We start from the raw sequence: 18,006 nt of genomic DNA on the forward strand, positions 1-18,006 counted from the left end.
ACATGTTCTATAATTGTTTTTTCTTTCCCTGATAACTGACCAAGAACAGGTTTTTCTCCCTTATGAATAACTATTCTGAGCTTTTACTTATTATATGCCAGCTTTCACTAGTAGTTGGTATCACATATGTTCTTGCTCTGGGACAGTATTATAAACCTTAAGTTTGACATCGGTCTCTAAGATTGCACATATTATGTTCTTCATTTATATAGAATATAGGCCGCATATGGAAAATATTTCCCTCTTTTTTGTTTTTTTCTTGTTTTAAATATGCAAAAGTATCCAATTTTGTGTTTCATTTTTTCCTAAACAAACATAAATTCCATAAACTTTATTGGCAGGATCTAGGATCTGCACCTGATTTTGTTTTGGGTTTTTTTTTGGTTTTATAAAGTGGTAACTTGCATGAGTGGGGATGTAGCATACAAATTATTTTTAAAAGGGAAAAGAAATAGTTTCATCTTCAATTCCATGCCATTTTAAAAGGGTGCATTAAGCAATCAGGGTGACAGAGAGAACAGTATGTGATATAACAGCAATATTAGATAGAACATTTGCAAAATACAGTTTACATATTGGTTTGTGAGATCTTCATATTTACAGTTTTACAATTTCTAAATGTTTGGTATTGCGAGGCCTTTGTCCAGGTTCCTAACTGATGTTTTCTAGACAGGCAGTAGTATATTTCAGAGGCAGAAAAGTTGCCAACTTTTGGAGTGTATTTTTTAAAAATAATTTAGTGCTTAGGAAAGATGACAGATTTGCAGTCTTGGAGAGTAAAGTCTTCTATCTACAGAAATGTACACTGTGGGCAGAGTAATATCACAATTTACAAAGGGTTCAAATACTAGTCCCATTTAAATCGATAGGACTTCGGCTATTGATATTGTTTGTGTAATGACAAGTTGTACACCCTTTCACCTGCAGAACATCTGCACTGGTAGAGGGACAATAGCAGAATTGCTGCCATTAATTTTACAGCCAGGCTTCCATAGGAGCTTTGCTGGTGGGGCTGCTTAGAGAACAAATAGGCACATTTCCCAGCATATGTGGACCTAGCCTCACCTGCCTTGCCTGCTTTGGGAAGCTGATGCAGGTCAGGGCAGCCCACAATTGGCCAGGGATGGTCGGTGGAATGTGCTTGTACCATTGCTTCTGCAGCTTACAATGTGGATTGTATTGGCAGTGAATCAGACTTTTTACATGTAAGGTAGCTATATTTTTACACATATGATTAAGTGAGTTACCGTATTTTCAGATTGTACTAAAGTACTTGATGCCCTTTCACAGTAAAGAAGTCTGTAAAATGGATATCAAAAATAACATTAATGAGTGTCTAAAGCCAAAATTACAGGAATTATGGAAATGGTTAAACATAAAAACCATTAAACTGTTTACTGAAGCTTCACAGATATACTGCAGCTAATGAGTATTTCTGCTATTTAAATAAGCTCAAATTGAACACACATTACATGGCAACATAATTAGTCATGGCAGTCAAATACACACAGACTCACTTTTAAAGCTTTATTTGAGGAATCTTTTCCATTCAATTTGTTTTGTTAATTAAAATATTTTTTCAGTAATCTTTTTTAATAATATTGTTTTTGCAAGTGGTATAGTTTGCTGCTGCCTTTCCATTTGTGTTTATTTGCACTATGAATACAACAAATGTGGAATACACATTAGATGCTTTCCCTTTGTGGTGTTTGTGATAGTGTCACTTGATGACAATAGAATAATTCAGTTGTATGCTGTCTTTCATCCAGAAGGATCCCTTTCAATTATATACATATATTTGATCAGAATTTTCAGAAGAATGAAACACAGACACAGGGATGGATTTTAAAGTGAAAGGCCACAACTTCTTAAACTTTAATGGGAGAGGGTAAACCACAAACAAAAACCGAAACATTTTATTTGGGTCCAGTTCAGTGTTAAAGCGCCTCTATGGCAAATAGCCTGTATTGGGTCATTCAGCCTGCCTCCAAGTATTCAGCCTGCTTCTGAATCCTCTCACCCTCCCTCTCTGGGGGGAGGGGAGTAATGAGGGTCCTCATGAAGGGCACCTCAGTCTGTGAAGACTTAAGTTCTTTGTGATGATTTGGGGATCACACAGATCAGGGTGTTCTGTCACCCCCTGCCCTGTAACCTTGGGATGCCTTAATATTGTGCTGCTATGGCTCAGATCCCTGACACCCAGTAGCCTGCCCACAATCACAAAGACTTACTGGCTTCCACCAGCCTAATTACTCCTTGCAGGATGACACCAACAGCCTTTCCAGTCCCAAGTTTCCCCAAATATGTCCTCCTTGAGTTCTCAAGTACTAGACTTTTCCCCTCTGGTTCATCGCCCTCCAAAATGTGAAACCATTCCCCTAAATACCAGCTTACTTTGGTGCACACCCTCCACACAGTTTGCACTAGAGACCTGCTTGGGATAAAAATGAACAAAAGGTTCATTTAATAGAAAAACCCACAGATTCAAAGATGAAAAAGTAAGAGAGAGCCAACAGATACAAGTTACACAGAAAACAAACGTAAAGATGCAACCTTGGGCTTTATGCTTCTATATTAGATAAAACTCCTTGTCTAATAACAAGTTACCTAAGTATACCCACTAACTGTAGGTGGGATCCAACATTTCACAGCCAGATTCCCACTTGGCTGCTGGCCGGGGTGAAAGTAACTTAAAGGACTTACTGGTGCGCTGGAGTCCTGAATGAGGGTGTGGCCTCAACCGGAAGAGGTGGGGCCTTTAAATCACCCCCAGAGCTCCCAGCTGCAGAGGTGGCTGGGAGCCCCAGGGCTCAGGGGTGTGATTTAAAGGACCCGGGGCTCCAGCCATCACCACGGCAGCGGAGCTCCGGGCCCTTTAAATCGCTGCCCGAGCCTGGCTGCCGGAGCCCCGGAGTAGCGGTGGCAGGGCTCTGGCAGCACTTTAAAGGGCCCGGGGCTCCTGCCGCTGCGGGGGAGCCCCGGCCCTTTAAAGCGCCATCCGGGCCCAACTGCCTGAGCCCTGGGGTAGTGGCGGCAGGGCTCGGATGGTGATTTAAAGGGCCCAGGGCTCCCCGCAGTGACTGGGAGGCGATTTAAAGGGCTCGGGAGGTGATTTAAAGGACCTGGGGCTCCGGCCACTGAAGGGCCGGACGGGACCGGCTTACTTTCACCTCTGGCTGCTGGTCCTCAGTTTCTGAATGGATTCCACTTCAAATCTCATCCATTTTGAAAGGCTTAGCAGGTTTTTTTCTTCAGTAAAAAGAGGAACAGATGATAATTAGATGTTGGGATTCAAAAGGTTACAGCTTTTTAACCATTAAAACACAAATTATCAATATCACACGTCAAAATATACAAAGATTTAGGACAGGGAAAGAACATTGATAACATCCAGATGAACCCAATGAGCGGAATTTAGGTTGGCAGGATAGAATTACTTAAAATAAGCACACAGGCCCTTATATGCTGAGATGGGCTGGCTTCAGGCAATAACTTATGTACTGTAAGGCCAGAAGGGAACATCATGATCATCTAGTCTGACCTCCTGCACATTGCAGGCCCCCGAACCTCACCCACTCACTCCTGTACTAGGCCCATAATCTTTGGCTGACTTACTGAAGTCCTCAAATCTTGATTTAAGACTTCAAGTTGCAGAAAATCCACCATATACTCTAGCTCAAACTGGCAATTGACCTGTGACCCACACAGCAGAGGAGGGTGAAACCCCCAAGGATCTCATAGAATCATAGAATCTCAGGGCTGGAAAGGACCTCAGGAGGTCATCTAGTCCAACCCCCTGCTCAAAGCAGGGCCAATCCCCAATTTTTGCCCCAGATCCCTAAATGGCCTCTTCAAGGATTGAACTCACAACCCTGGGTTTAGCAGGCCAATGCTCAAACCACTGAGCTATCCCTTTCTGCCAATCTGATCGGGGGCAGGGAGGGAATTCCTTCCCAACCCTAAATATGGCAAGCAGTTAGACCCTGAGCATGTGGGTGAAACCTATCAGCCAACCCCTGGGAAAGAATTCTCTGTAGTGACTCAGAGACTGCCCCATCTAGTGTCACATCTCTGAGTGTTGGAGATAGTTGCAAATAAGAGTCGCAGCCGGGACATATGTCATTGTAGGCAACCTCATCATATCCCTACGCCCATAAATTTATCAAACTCAGTCTTGAAACAAGTTAGAATTTTCCCCTCACTACTCCTCTTGGAAAGTTGTTCCAGAACTTCATTCCTCTGGTAGTTAGAAATGTCTAATTTCAAGCCTAAACTTGTTGATGGCCAGTTTATGTTCATTTGTTCTTGGGCCAGCAATGACTATTAATTTAAATAATTCTTCTCCATCCCTGGTGTTTACCCCTCTGATGTATTTATAGAGTGCAATAATATCTCCCTTCAGCCTTTGTTTTGTTATGCTAAACAAGCCAAGCTCCTAAAGTTTCCCCTCATAAGGTAGGTTCTCCATTCCTCTTATAATTCTACTAGCCCTTCTCTGCACCTGTTCCAGTTTGAATTCATCTTCCTTAAACATGGGAGATGTTATGGGGTGGACAAGGTCCGGAGGCCCCCTGATGAATGCCTCGCAGCCCTGTCTCACCTTGCCCCAGAAAAGAGCAGAGGAGAAGTCCTCCAGGTGGCCTAGAGTGGCTGCATGGGAAGCAGCTAATCAGAGGGGCTGCTGGAACAACCAGTTGGGCCAGGAGAGCCATATAAAAAAGGAGCAGCAGAGACAGTCAGTTGTTGCTTGGAGCTGGAAGAGGGAGGACTGGGTACCTGGATGGCTGGAAAAGCAACAGTGTGGACAAGACTGAGCCCGGGGAGGGCTGCTGAAGATGGGGGGAGATAAGAAGGAGCTCCTGGCTGGCTGAAGGAACTTAGCAATGTAAAAGCCCAGAACCTAGCCAGACCAGGCGACGGTACTGTGATGGGCCCCGCTGATCTAGTTAAAGACTAAGCCCAGGGAGGGCTGTCGAAAAGGACATACCAATTGAAGGTACCGCGATGGATTGTTACAGGAGGGCAGTGTCTCCAGGGAGAAAGCCTTTGCAGGAAGTAAAGACTGTATACCTTGGAAGGGTTTTGTTTGTTTGTTCAACCCACAGACAGTGTGACTCAGGCAGAGGATTGAGTCACTGAAGACGCGCAGAACAAACCATCGGCTGGAGGATGGGGGGGGAGGAGACACTTGTGAGAGGTGAGTGCCACCCAGTTCCAACCCAGAACTAAGAAACAGCAGGCTCACACCCAAACAGAAGGGGGTGCTTGTGAGAAGCAGGTGCAACCCCGTTCCAAACTGAGAGATTGCAAGGATGCATTTGGCCAAAGGGGGGCGCTTGTGAGAGGTGTGTGCCTACCCTGTTACAGGAGACCAGAACTGCACACAGTATTCTAGATGGGGGTCTCACCAGTACCTTGTACAATAGTAGTAATACTTCTCTCTCTCTCTCTACTGGAAATACTTTGCCTGATGCATCCTCTGGTTGTCCAAATATTCTCATATGATATGCCAGTGCTCCACCATATAGGCAATACTTCCCAACTTCGTGTCATCCACAAATTTAATCAGCACACTCCCACTTTTTGTGCCAATATCATTAATGAAAATGTTAAATAAGACTGGACTCAAGACTGATCCCTGAGGAGCTCCACTAGTAACCTCTCTCTAGCCTGATAGTTCATCTTTCAGTATGATCCATTGTCTCTTGTATTTTATCCCAATTAACATTTACCAATGTTTTTAATTCCTCACCAGACTAGTAATTTTACTGCCAGTATTGCCTACTTGACGGTTACTGTAATTAGTTTTGGCACTATATTTCCCCTTGTTGTGCATTCTCCTACTCTCTGTTGTTCCTTTTGCCTTTCCTGTATTCTCTTCTATTTGACTTTCCTTCCACTCAGTATCGGAATCAGGCATGGAAATTTCATGAGCATCTCCCAACCATCTCCCCCAAATTCCAAGTTTAAAATTCATGTAAGCAGTTGTGCCAACCTCCATCCCAGAAGCCCATTACCCTCCCTACTCAGATGGAGCCCATCCCATAAAAACAGTCCATTGTCTGTGAATGCCTCCCAGTGGTTGAACATCCCAAAGCCTCCTTATAGCACCATTGCCTCAGCCATCTATTGATCATCATAATCTTGTCTTGCCTTCACTCTCCTCCTCTAGAGACATGTAGAATCCCACTGAAGATCACCTGAGCCTCCATTTTTTTAGGTATATTCCCCGGCCTGACATAGTCTTTCTTGATGTGTCCCAGTGAGACTTTAACAGTATTATTTGTTCCCAAATGAAGGACAATTAGTGGATTCTTTCCTGCTTAGGATTAGGATCTTCTTCAGCCCCAGGTCCACATCCCATATCTTAGCTCCCGGTAGACAACACAGCCTTCCGTTCTCCAGAAAGCTCTGGTCACAGGCCTAATGATCAAATACTTTCCAGAACCATAGTCAGTTTGAGATATTAAATGAAAGCTAATGTATTGCTGCATAAATGTTACTGAAGTATTCCCAGTAATACCACTATAGTTAAGGATCTTTTTGCATTTTCCTTATGAAACTTCCTTTTCAAAGTTGAAGAAAATGCCTCAGTCTGAAGGTTATGTTTGGTGTGATATTGTGATTGTTTAAATATTTTTAAATAAAACCTTCTCAGATATTTTTGTTTTCAGCTACTAGGAGTGTCCAGGCTTTAGTTTAGTTTTGGGTTTTTTTGCCAAATTCAACCACAAATGTATTTTTTGCAATCAGTAAGTCTTTAAACTTTGAATAATAAGCTAGGACACTAATCTTTACAAAGAATACTATGAAAAGCAATTATTTTGCATGTTTAGCAGCTATTTTTCAAAGTGAAATACGGTGTCAAGTTTCAGCACCAGAAGCGGTTACTCTATTTTATTGCTTTATACATAGATAAAGGCCCAAACTGGTACCATTTTCATTTAGTTTTGAGAGTGTATTACAGTGTGGAATACTGAATCCAAACTGCTGCCTTTGATTTTGGATCTAACTTGGTTGCGAAAAGCACTTTGGATCTGGGTCCTAGGTATTTGAAGAGTGAAAAGAAATATGTGACCGAGTATATTGTGCTTGTATCTTTCTTTCCCAGTATAGTATTTTGACTCTGAATGTACTCCGCTCTCACACAAAGAGATACTCTACACCTGTTTTTCCGTCCAGCAGAAATCCCACCTGCTCCCAATTATCTCCATATCCCCAGAGAGTGTATGCTTCTGGAAGGGGAGGGCATGGTCTGGGGCCTGGAAAGGAAGTTGGGAGGGGATATGAAAGAAGGGCTGTAGGTTTGCTGTGTGCTTGAACGTATATTTGCGCAATACCAGGGGTGAAAGTAAGTTAGAGGACTTACCGGTATGCCGGAGTCCTGAGCAGGGGGTGTGGCCTCAACCAGAAGAGGCGGGGCCTTAAATCCCTGGGCCCTTTAAATCTTGATTTAAAGGGCCCAGGGCTCCAGCTGCAGTAGTGGCGGCTGGGAGCCCCAGGCCCTTTAAATCACCCCTGAGCTACCAGCTGCAGAGGCGGCTGGGAGCCCTGGAGCTCAGGGGTGATTTAAAGGGCCCAGGGCTCCAGCTGCTGCTACTGCCGCAGAGCCCTGGCCCTTTAAATCACTGAGGTGCTCTGGGGACTCCCGGCTGCCACCGCTACCCTGGGGCTCAGGGCTCTGGCAGAACTTTATAGGGCCTGGGGTTCCTCTGTGGTAGCAGCTGCCAGAGCCCTGAGCCCTTTAAATCCCCGCCTGAGCCCTGCAGCCCGAGCCCTGGGGTAGCGGCAGCCAGGCTCCGTCGGGGATTTAAAGGGCCCCGGAGCTCCAGCCGCTGCTACCACCCCAGCCCTTTAAATCCCCTCCGGAGCCCTGCCGCCGCTACCCTAGGGCTTCGGCCGCAGGGCTCTGGGGAGGATTTAAAGGGCCGGGGCGGTAGTGGTGGCTGGAGCCCAGGGGCCCTTTAAATGCCTGCCAGAGCCCCACCACTGCTACCCCAGGGCTCGGGCAGCAGGGCTCAGGTAGGGATTTAAAGGGCTCCGGGCTCCAGCAGCCACTACTGCCCTGGCCCTTTAAATCCCCTCCAGAGCCCCGCCGCCGCTACCGCAGGGCTTTAAATTGCCGTTTGGGAAAGTTGGTCCCAGTACGGCGCACCGCCTCTTACTGGTATACCGTACTGGCTTACTTTCACCTCTGAGCAATACTAAGAGTTTGCTCTCATATATTAGTGCTGGTGGCAGACTCCCATATGTCTGTGTCTTAGCAGTGTTAGAAGATGGCTAACAGTGTGCTTTTACATGTACTTTGGTAATGCCTGTGCTTGGCTTACTGCGTGGACCTATGCATGTTTTGGCAATGCAGGCCATTAACAGCATACAGTATGTGGTCCAACTGCTCCTCTATACTAGGTAGATTCATAATGTTCAGCCTGTGCGGCTGCATGCTGTTTTATTTTACTCCATTATAGTTCTAGGTGAAGGGTAAGAATTTTTTAAGTGAGGAAGGGGATTATGTAAATTGGCAACGTTGCAAATGAGCAGAGAAAAATGTGTATTCCAACATATTGCTAAATCTCTAAATCCAAACCTAAAACTACAGGTGGTTTTGGTTTTGACTTTGCAAAGATAAAACCTGACTGAGGTTTTGCCAACCCAAAATACACACACTTAGGCCCATCTCAAGTAAAAACACAACACATATTTGACATTGTTCTATAAATACTGAGAAATATTCTTGTCATATGCTAGCAGGTTTCTCTTTTACATATGTGACAGCACAGCTACATCAGTTTAATTGACCTTGGCAATCTGCATCTGCTAGTGATATGTCCCTGAGGAACACTGCAGTTTTAAACTGCATTTTATTGCAGAAACTTGGGTGTCACAATATAGTTAAAGCTATATAAAAATAACTCATTTTGATACATGGCTTCAAGATTTGCTACAAGTATTTATTCGAAAATATTTTTTCATTATAAATTAAAATGTCTTTCTATTTATAAAGAAGCAAATTTAAAAGTTAAAGTAGGAAAATAATACACAGTTAAAAATTGTTTGGTATTGAGAAAGATGACTTTTAATAGATGGTGGTGGGATGACCTTAAGTTTCGTTATTTGTATTCATGTCCCATTTGTACTGTTCCATGCAGTACAAAAAGTAGTGTGGTGTTCTGTGCATTTCAGCTTCTGTTTTATGTACAATCTGTCCATCTGCTCTGTGTGTGTAACAAATAAGAGAACTAAGGATATCTTTTCTGCAATAATGTTCCATAGGAAAAGAGGAGAAAATAGTTGCTTTGTGTTTGAACAGCATATATTTCTTCCCATGTAATTTACACTTTAATTCACCCTTGCATTACTCCAGATTTCCGTCAGTGTAACTCAACTGAAATTGCGATGGCATAAAACGGGACTAACATCGTGGTGAATCAGGCACTTGGGCTTCCCATTCTGTAGTTAACATTGTAACACTCCTATTTTAATTTTTTTATTTTTCAGTCGTCTCCAGGCATATAATTCATGCACACATGTGCACGCGCACACACATACTTTTTCCTGACCTCTTCTCCCAAAGCAGGTGGTCAGTCAATGATACCACGCTGTGGGTGTTTTTTGGAGATTTTTTGTGATAGTATTCCTGCTTTTCCTAAAATAAAAAGAAGAGTGGATGGAGATTTATAGGCTGAGAAGGAACGGTAGTCCAGTGGCTAGAGTTCTAGCCAGGATCTTGGGAAACCAGTATTCAGTTTGCTCTTCCACCACGAACTTCCAGTGTGACCTAGGCCACATCTCTTTGTTCCTCATTCCCCATTTGTAAAATGGGTAAAATTGCACCTCAAAGGGGCATTGTGAAAATAAATACATTAAAGATTGTGGGAAAAAAAGATTGGGAGGTTTCAGATGACACTTTGATAACGGTGTCTAAAATAGAAAGATTAAACAGAACAGCATGCTAAAAATTCCTAGAGTAATGTGGGAGATCCTGCAGTTTCGAAATCTAGCTTGCTTGGAACTGAAATGAATTTCAAAAAGTTCCCACACAACAAAATTCCCGAAAATAATTATTTGGAGTCAATGAAACATTTCATTTTGATTTTGACTTGCTATTTTTAAAATGTTTATATTTATAAAAAATAAAAAAAAATTCAATCCAAAAACTCATTCTGAAATGAAAAAGTAAAACATTTTATTCTGAAAATGTTGAGAGAGGGTTTCTTAACCCTGTTGAATTGCTTTTTTTATTAAAAAAAATTCAGAAGCAAAATTTTGTCAAAATCATCATATTCCCCAGGGAAGTTTCAGTTTAAATTAAACAGCTTTTTCAGGTGGAAAAAGGTTTTGTCTCAAAATTTTCTACAATCATTGCCAAATAATTAACTTTCTAAAAATGGCAGAGGGTCATGTCTGTTGTGAGGGAAGACTCTCTTGATCATTGCTGTGTATAAATATTGAAGATCTGAAGAAACTGTTACAAGAACAGATGTGGAAAATCATTCTTTCAGTTCTAAACTTCAAAAATGCCATTCATCTGCCTCAACAGGTGGGGGAACATGAGGGGCCTGATGGTGAAAGGGGACAGCCTCAGCAAGAAGGAAGGGAGACACTTGCTGAGGGTTACCAGGTAGCTCCTCCCCACCCCTTGGAGTCTCTGGCATTGATTGGACAGTAGGGGAGAGGGGTGCTGATTCTCCAGCATTCCCTAGCTCCCAGAATTTAACCTGGGGTGAGAGCCCTGTGGATCCTCTTTCAGCTCCATTTCAGCAGCCCCACACTATTCACTCTGAGAATGCATCCTGACAAATGCCACGATCACCTGTTTGAGGGTCAGGAATGAATTTTTTCTCCTACGGGCCAATTGGCAGAGAACCAGGGTGTTTTTCACCTTCCTTGAAGCACCTTCAAGACCTAGTGGGTTAAGCAGGAATTCACCTAGTACTTAACTGAGGTACTTGGTTGAGTTGTTAATGTTTTGCAACTTGTGGCCAGTTTCCAATGTGGTTAAAAGGATAAAATGAATGGTTCCCAGAAGTAAAATACTGGGATGGTGGTGATGGGCTTTGGGCTTATGAGAGCTTGTGGGCCAAGGTCAGGTCAGACCTTTTGGCCCTCATGGGCTGAAGTCCCCATCCCTCTGTCTCTCTTAAGGAGGGGGGGTGCAGGGGAAGGATGGTAGGACTCAGAGCAAGCTGAGTCCTGGAGGGTAGGCTGAGGAGAGTCTACCCCAAGTTATGGGTTATATGGTAAGAGCCCTGTAACCCCCACACTGGACCCAATTATATGCCTGGTATAGGAAGCTCTGGGTGATGGATGAGTAGGGCCCCTCCCCTGTGTTTGTTTAATAAAAGTTGCAGCCTGCCACTTAAAATCCATCCATATGTCTGTCATCATTTCACTGCTGTGTCTGGATCAAGGGGACATGAGTCAGAGGCTGGGAGGGCAACAACTTTGAAAACTACTAAGTGTATATGTTTGTTGTGCTGGGAAGTAGAAAGGTATTTTGGATACAATGTGAGTGAGTGCATAGACAAATGAGGATGGGATGAATGGATGATGCTAGGATAAAAGAAGGTGAGAATGCCCCTTGTTCACCAATGGTGACTAGGGCAGGATTTTCAAAAGTGCAGAACATTAGCCTAACTCTGTGTCCATTGATATGAATAGTAAAACTCCCAGTGATGTAGGTGAGGAAAGCCAGCACTGAGTATGCTTGTAAATCTCAATATAAAGTCTGTGCAGGATTTGTAGTTCGTGCTCAGGAAGTGATCAATAGCGTATCAGAGTCAGTTTGTTCCTTCTGGCGCAATTGACACCACCTCTTTCTTCCCCGCATGATATTCCTGTACAGTTAGCTCTTGCAAATACCTAACTTAGCAGACATCTGAGAAATGGTTTCTGTTGTGACACTTGTTGCATATTCATTCCATATGCTAGACATTGGATCGGGGTGGCCAACCTGAGCCTGAGGAGCCAGAATTTACCAATGCACATTGCCAAAGAGCCACAGTAATACATCAGCAGCCGCCTATCCGCTTCCTCTCCCCCACACCTGCTCCCAGCGCCTCCAACCCACCGGCAGCCTCACCGATCAGCAGTTCCCCACACCTCCCAATCAGCTGTTTTGTGGGATACAGGAAACTTGGGGGGGGGGTGGCGAGGGTATTTCAGGCTCAGAGTAGGAGGCCAGAAGAGATGGAGTGGGGGCAGGGCCTGTGGCAGAGCCAGGGGTTGAGCAGTGAGCACCCCCCAGCACACTGGAAAGTTGACACCTGTAACTCCAGCCCTGGAGCCGGTGCCTATCCAAGGAGCCGCATATTAACTTCTGAAGAGCCACATGTGGCTCCAGAGCCACAGGCTGGCCACCCCTGCATTGGACCTTTGCATGTGAATCGCCATAGTAAATGCACTTCTCGATTAACTCTACTGGAAGTCAAAGTAGAAACACAGTGATACAGACTGTAACAATGGTTCCCATTTCTAGCATAAGTGGCCAACATTTTAAAACAATGTTTTATTTCTTACTTTTATCATTGTCTATATACAGTGGATTGTAGCAACAATTGCTTAGTAATGCTGTTAAACCATCTCCAGATCATCTACTTAGTACCTTTTTATCTTTCACTTAAATACAGTAAAAGAAGCCATGAATCCTATCCAGTTTAATAGATGGGGTCTTCCTGAAGTGGATCCAGAGACCATGCAAACCAGTGAACCATGGGTTTTTGCTGGTGGTGACATTGGAGGTTTAGCTAACACTACAGTGGAATCAGTGAACGATGGAAAACAAGCTTCCTGGTATATGCATAGATACATACAGGTGGGTGGTCTTTAAAAGTAGTTTTCCTTTCCAGCTGCAACTTAATATTTGTTTTCACACACACATTTATTGGTTTGATTTTTTCCTGGTTATTGAAACAATTGCCATGGATTTTTAGAATTAAATATGTAGGTTTTGAGCACATGCATTGCAAATCTGTTAGATCAGTGATTCTCAAACTTATTTTATTGTGCCCCCCTTCTTTGTGGCTGTAATAGTTTACACCTTCCCCTCCTGCCACACAAGTACATATACTGACAAAAAAAGAATCAACATTCAGCGCTCACTAAATATTAAAAACAGTAAAGCATTGATTCAAACAGAGCCAGTGATCCATTGTAATAAGAGCAAATGCAAAACTATGATTGTGTTTGATGCTTACAATTAAATGTGCACACCATGTCATAGCAAATGGATTAATGTACAGATGGCAACGGCTTTGTATAATTCTTTTCAAGCTTAACAGAAATCTGTCAAAATGCACAGCGCCATCTGAGGACCTGATATGTCGGGAGGAATCAGATGTACGCAGTAATTTTCCCCCCTAAAGCTTCTCATGCCCCTCTCCCTCTCTCCCCAAATGCATTGTGTGCCCCCCTGGGGGGCCCGCTTCCCAGTTTGAGAGCCTCTGGATTAGATAATTAAAACTATAGATGTATAGTAACAAAAATGGCTTTGGTACATTGAAATTAGATTTTTTTAAAAAATGTGTAAATCTTAAGAATATTCTTCTCTCCAACTCAGAGTTCCACCAAGGTCTCTGGTCTGCTATGGCTTCTTCCACAATAATCGATATATGCCGAAATATGATTTAGGTAATGTGGGGGGGGGGAGTCCATCAATATTAAAAAGAACCTCTGAACAGCACAGAAGGTATAAATTAAATAGGGTCACTCTTATTGCATGGGGAAGATCCTATTATTTATAGAGTGCAAGTGTACCAATGCTTGACAAAACACGTGTGCGCGCGCACACACAAAAAAGGGATTGCAGTACAGCTCTGACAAATCTGATAATGGGGCTACTGGAGCAAGGCAAATACAAAACCTAATTCATGGAGAAAACCAGTGCAAAGAAATGGGGTTTAATGGGTTTAAACCCTTGAGCAACCAGGTGACTAAGCATTTCCCCTTCGCATGCTGTAGAGATGATACAGAGTGAGAGCTGTGATCTGTTCTTCTCTCCCCCTGGTTTAATGTAAAAACAGGCATAGTGAGCAAGCTCTAGTCTTAGATCAGGTGCAGAGGGACCATAGCAGAGCAGAGACCTTGGCCTTTGTGTGGAAAGGCAGCCACTAAAAAAATGTTTGTAGTACGAAGAATTCTTTGGAACAAACAGAAAAGAAAATATTTTCTAAAGAAAATGGATTTGAATAACTGAGGTAGTAGCAGTGCAATTCCTCCCCCCCCCCCACCCCTTATGAGACACTGTGTGTGTGTGAAGCTTCATATTGTTTCAGTCTGCTGTGGCTTCATAAAAATACTGTATGGCTCAAAACTCGTTTTCGCTATCAGTACATATATTTCTCATTTATACTGAAGCAGTGTTTGTCAGCTGTATTTTTAGACCCCGTCCAAATACTTAGTGTTAAACATTCTACGCTTTGATGTGTGAGTACATTTGTTTTGGCAACTCTGTGACCCTCGTGAGGGTATCTCCTCCCTCTCTCCTTATTCCCTCTCCAGCTTCTCATGAAAACATGCATCACTCAAAGCATCTCTTATAACTGCATTGCCGTAGAAGGACATTTTTTTTATTCCTCTGAAACATTCAGTATAGTGGAATATACTGAGCATTTTAAAGGGAGTTTGAAAAGTTGTGGCCTGAGAATTTAGAATTTTAAATCAAACAGACTTGATGTTAGAGTGCTTCGGTTACCCTTTGCAGGTTTGAGGCAGCTTATTCGACCTTACAGTCTCACCAGGAAGCTAATGGGAAAGCCTTGCAGCAATCTTCACAGGAAAGTTTCCAAATGTCAAGTGTCATCTTTCCAGCTGCTAGATGAATGGGTAGCCAAGAGGCATTTATTTGGATGTATGGTCCCTGTAAAATCTGGCTGCTGTGGTGGGGAAGACTATAATTTGGCAGTTACTTTACCAATATTTGCATCAGTTGCAATCTTAGTAACAGGATCAGGGACTTCATTTTTAGGGGAGTTGTGATTTAGAGCCAGATCACAATGTTCGAGCATTTATATGCCTAACACATTGCTCTGTGTGTGGGTACACATACATATATATGTAAATTGTTCCTCAATTTTGAACTAACTGTTGAATCCTCCCCTGCTTTAGATAAAAATACCCTCATGAAATAGATTGACTTTCTCTCATCTACAGGATTGTAAAGCTGACAATTTCTTCACATTCTTAGTGTTTGATTTAGTAAAAAGGCTCATTTTAGGTTTCAGCTGTTCCATGTACAATGTATCTATTTGTATTTATAAAAAATAATTGCCCGTTTCCCAAGCCACTGACTGTACTAGTACCACTAAAAATATAACTAGCATGCAGTCCACGCTTGGCAGCATCAAAAGACCAATCCAAACAATTCTAGACCACAATAAAATGTGAAATTAAAAAAAACAGCATCCCAGTTAATTGCTTGTCGTTTCTTTAAACAGCACACTCCTCACATCTCAGCCTAGTTCAGGCAAAAGGCTGAGCAAACAGATGGACTTTACATGTGCCCTGAAGCTCAAATCATTCAAACTCTGGCATGCATTCAAGAGAAGTGTGAGTTCCAGAGTCAAGGGCTCTCCAAAGGGAATGCCTTATGTTCAAAACTAGGAATTATTTACAGAAGCATCTTGGCTGATCTCACACTTGACGTTCTCCATCAGTAACAAACCAAACATTCCTTGCTTCTCAGCATTCTTCCACCAGCTTGAAAAGCACAGGCTTGGCTGAACTCTGTATCTTTATGGTCTCTGTAAACAAGACCAGACAAAACCAACTGAGGATGGGAAGTACTTTTGTCCCTTCCTGGTCTGACTGTTCCATTAGAACTTTCCTCTACATTCTAAATAGAATCAGTGTAATTCAAAGTTAGAGGAAGATAAAGATCCATGTAGAAGTAACCCCATTTACCAGGCTGCCCACCACTCAGACTATTTCCTGAGGTCTAGATTTTGTTTGTTATGCCATGAACATGTAATGGTTTCCGTGCTTAATTTATTTAGGGCTTATCTAAGCTTACAGTGCTGCAGGGGGTTAGTAAAGATGCAACCAACACAGACAGGAGAGCTGCTCCTGTCAGCATAGGTACTCCACCTCCCAAGAGGCAGTAGCTCTGTCAGTGGAAGAAGCCTTCACGTCAACATAGCGCTGGCTAGGAACTAGGTTGGTCTGACTGCGTTGTTGAGGGGGGTGGATTTTCCATACTCCAGAGTGATGTAGTTATACCAGTTGTTCCCAAACTTGTTCCACCACTTGTGCAGGGAAAGCCCCTGGTGGGGCGGGCCAGTTTGTTTACCTGACGCGTCTGCAGGTTCGGCCGATCGCAGCTCTCAGTGACTGCAGTTTGCTGCTCCAGGCCAATGGGAGCTGCTGGAAGTGGCGGCCAGTACATCCCCCATTTTAAGGGCACTGGTATTGTTCTACTTAAAGCAGATCTCCCCCCAACTTTCCCATGCAATAAATAAATAATGTGAATTTTATATCTAGTGAGCCTGGACCGTATTTCTTTTATGAAGACTGGCCATTTCCTCAGGCTTATCTTTGAAGCTGTTGGCCATGTTGGCTGCCTTCTATTCAGGCTAAATGAGGGAACAATTAAATGTCCCCCTTGTTTAATGTTAGCCGAAACATTGGAAAATGCTGCCCTAGGGACTAAATTGTATGCAAACAGAAGGTAGCTGGTGAGTTATTTGATTTCAGCTGCATGTATATGTGAGTCAGAAACAACCAGGAAGCAGGTAGAAAGAAACAGAAAGGCAAGGAGACAGCTAGAAAAGCACTGGGAGTGTGGCCCTGAGAGAGAGCATTTTCTGTGGTGCTGGCTCGAAAGAGGCTTGGACTGTGAGCAAAAAAACCTCCTGTTGTTAATTCCTGCAGTGTTTAGGAAAATAAGACTTTGTACATACTTTGTAAATAAATAAGATTGCACTGAAGAAATACCTGACTCCATCATCAATTTCTTCTTTTAAACCAGGGGTTCTCAAACTGGGGGTCGGGATCCATCAGAGGGTCGCAAGGTTATTACATGGGCGGGTTGCAAGGTGTCAGCCTCCACCCTCAAACCACACTTTTCCTCCAGCATTTATAATATGTTAAATATATAAAAATGTGTTTTTAATTTATGGGGGGTGGCACTCAGAAGCTTCCTATGTGAAAGGAGTCAGCAGTACAAAAGTTTTAGAACCACTGTTCTAAAGGAAACAACCCCCAAGTCCTCAAATATTGGGTAACAGGTTGAGTCAAAAGGGGTATCAGTATGGTGTTAATTCATATCTCTGAGATATAGGACTTCTCCTATTGTGCTTCAACAAATATGTAATTTTAGAATGAATAAGTGCATATTTACAAAGCCTATTCAAGTTCTTAAAGGATACACAGGCGATAATACACTGCAATTCAATACAATTGTTTAATTTGAATAGTGTCTTTCATACAAAATGCTTTGGTGACTGATTGTAAATAATAGAATTACACAGCTAAACAATAGAAAAGAGAGTGAGTATGGGCAAGGAAGAATAGATGTGTTTTTGGATGAGATTTTAAATGAGAGAATCAATGAAGTGTAAAGATGCAGGAAAATTGTTCCAGGCTGCAGAGGAGAAGGCTCTCAGTAAACCAGTTGTGTTGATGAAACTTAGCATTTTTTTTAGTGCTCTGTGTGTTGAAGGCACCATGTAGACATTGACTATATATACTAATGCCATGAAGTAGGTGGTCAAGTAGTTATCCACAGGTAGGGAAACAGACAGAGACAGGTGAAATTACTTGCTCAAGGCCACACAGCGAATCAGTGTGAACGTTTTAATACTCAGGATCTTCCTGGTCCTGTACTCTTCACTACAGAGCACACTGTCTTGTCTGCAGGAGTATCCAGATCAGAAGAAAGAAGACCAATGCATGCAAAATGTTTGTGGATTTTGGCATGCTTTTCAAAGAATCCTAGAGACACGGTAACCAGGTATCTGAATTCCCACGATTGTAGACTCAACTGGTTGAAAGCAAATTAGAGAAGAATTG

At 42.8% G+C, this 18,006-nt stretch overlaps 1 protein-coding gene across 3 annotated transcripts in view; it reads left to right on the top strand.

The window, feature by feature from the left end:
• Positions 1-18,006, top strand: part of DPYD (dihydropyrimidine dehydrogenase) — a 543,036-nt gene that overhangs the window by 288,936 nt on the left and 236,094 nt on the right. For all 3 annotated transcript variants that reach the window (XM_073356962.1, XM_073356960.1, XM_073356961.1), the window contains one exon: positions 12,630-12,814. In XM_073356962.1, the coding sequence (XP_073213063.1) occupies positions 12,630-12,814 (185 nt within the window). The remainder of the gene's footprint in view (positions 1-12,629; positions 12,815-18,006) is intronic.

The sequence above is a fragment of the Lepidochelys kempii genome, chromosome 8 (assembly GCF_965140265.1).
Source record: "Lepidochelys kempii isolate rLepKem1 chromosome 8, rLepKem1.hap2, whole genome shotgun sequence".
Lineage (NCBI taxonomy): Eukaryota > Metazoa > Chordata > Testudines > Cheloniidae > Lepidochelys > Lepidochelys kempii.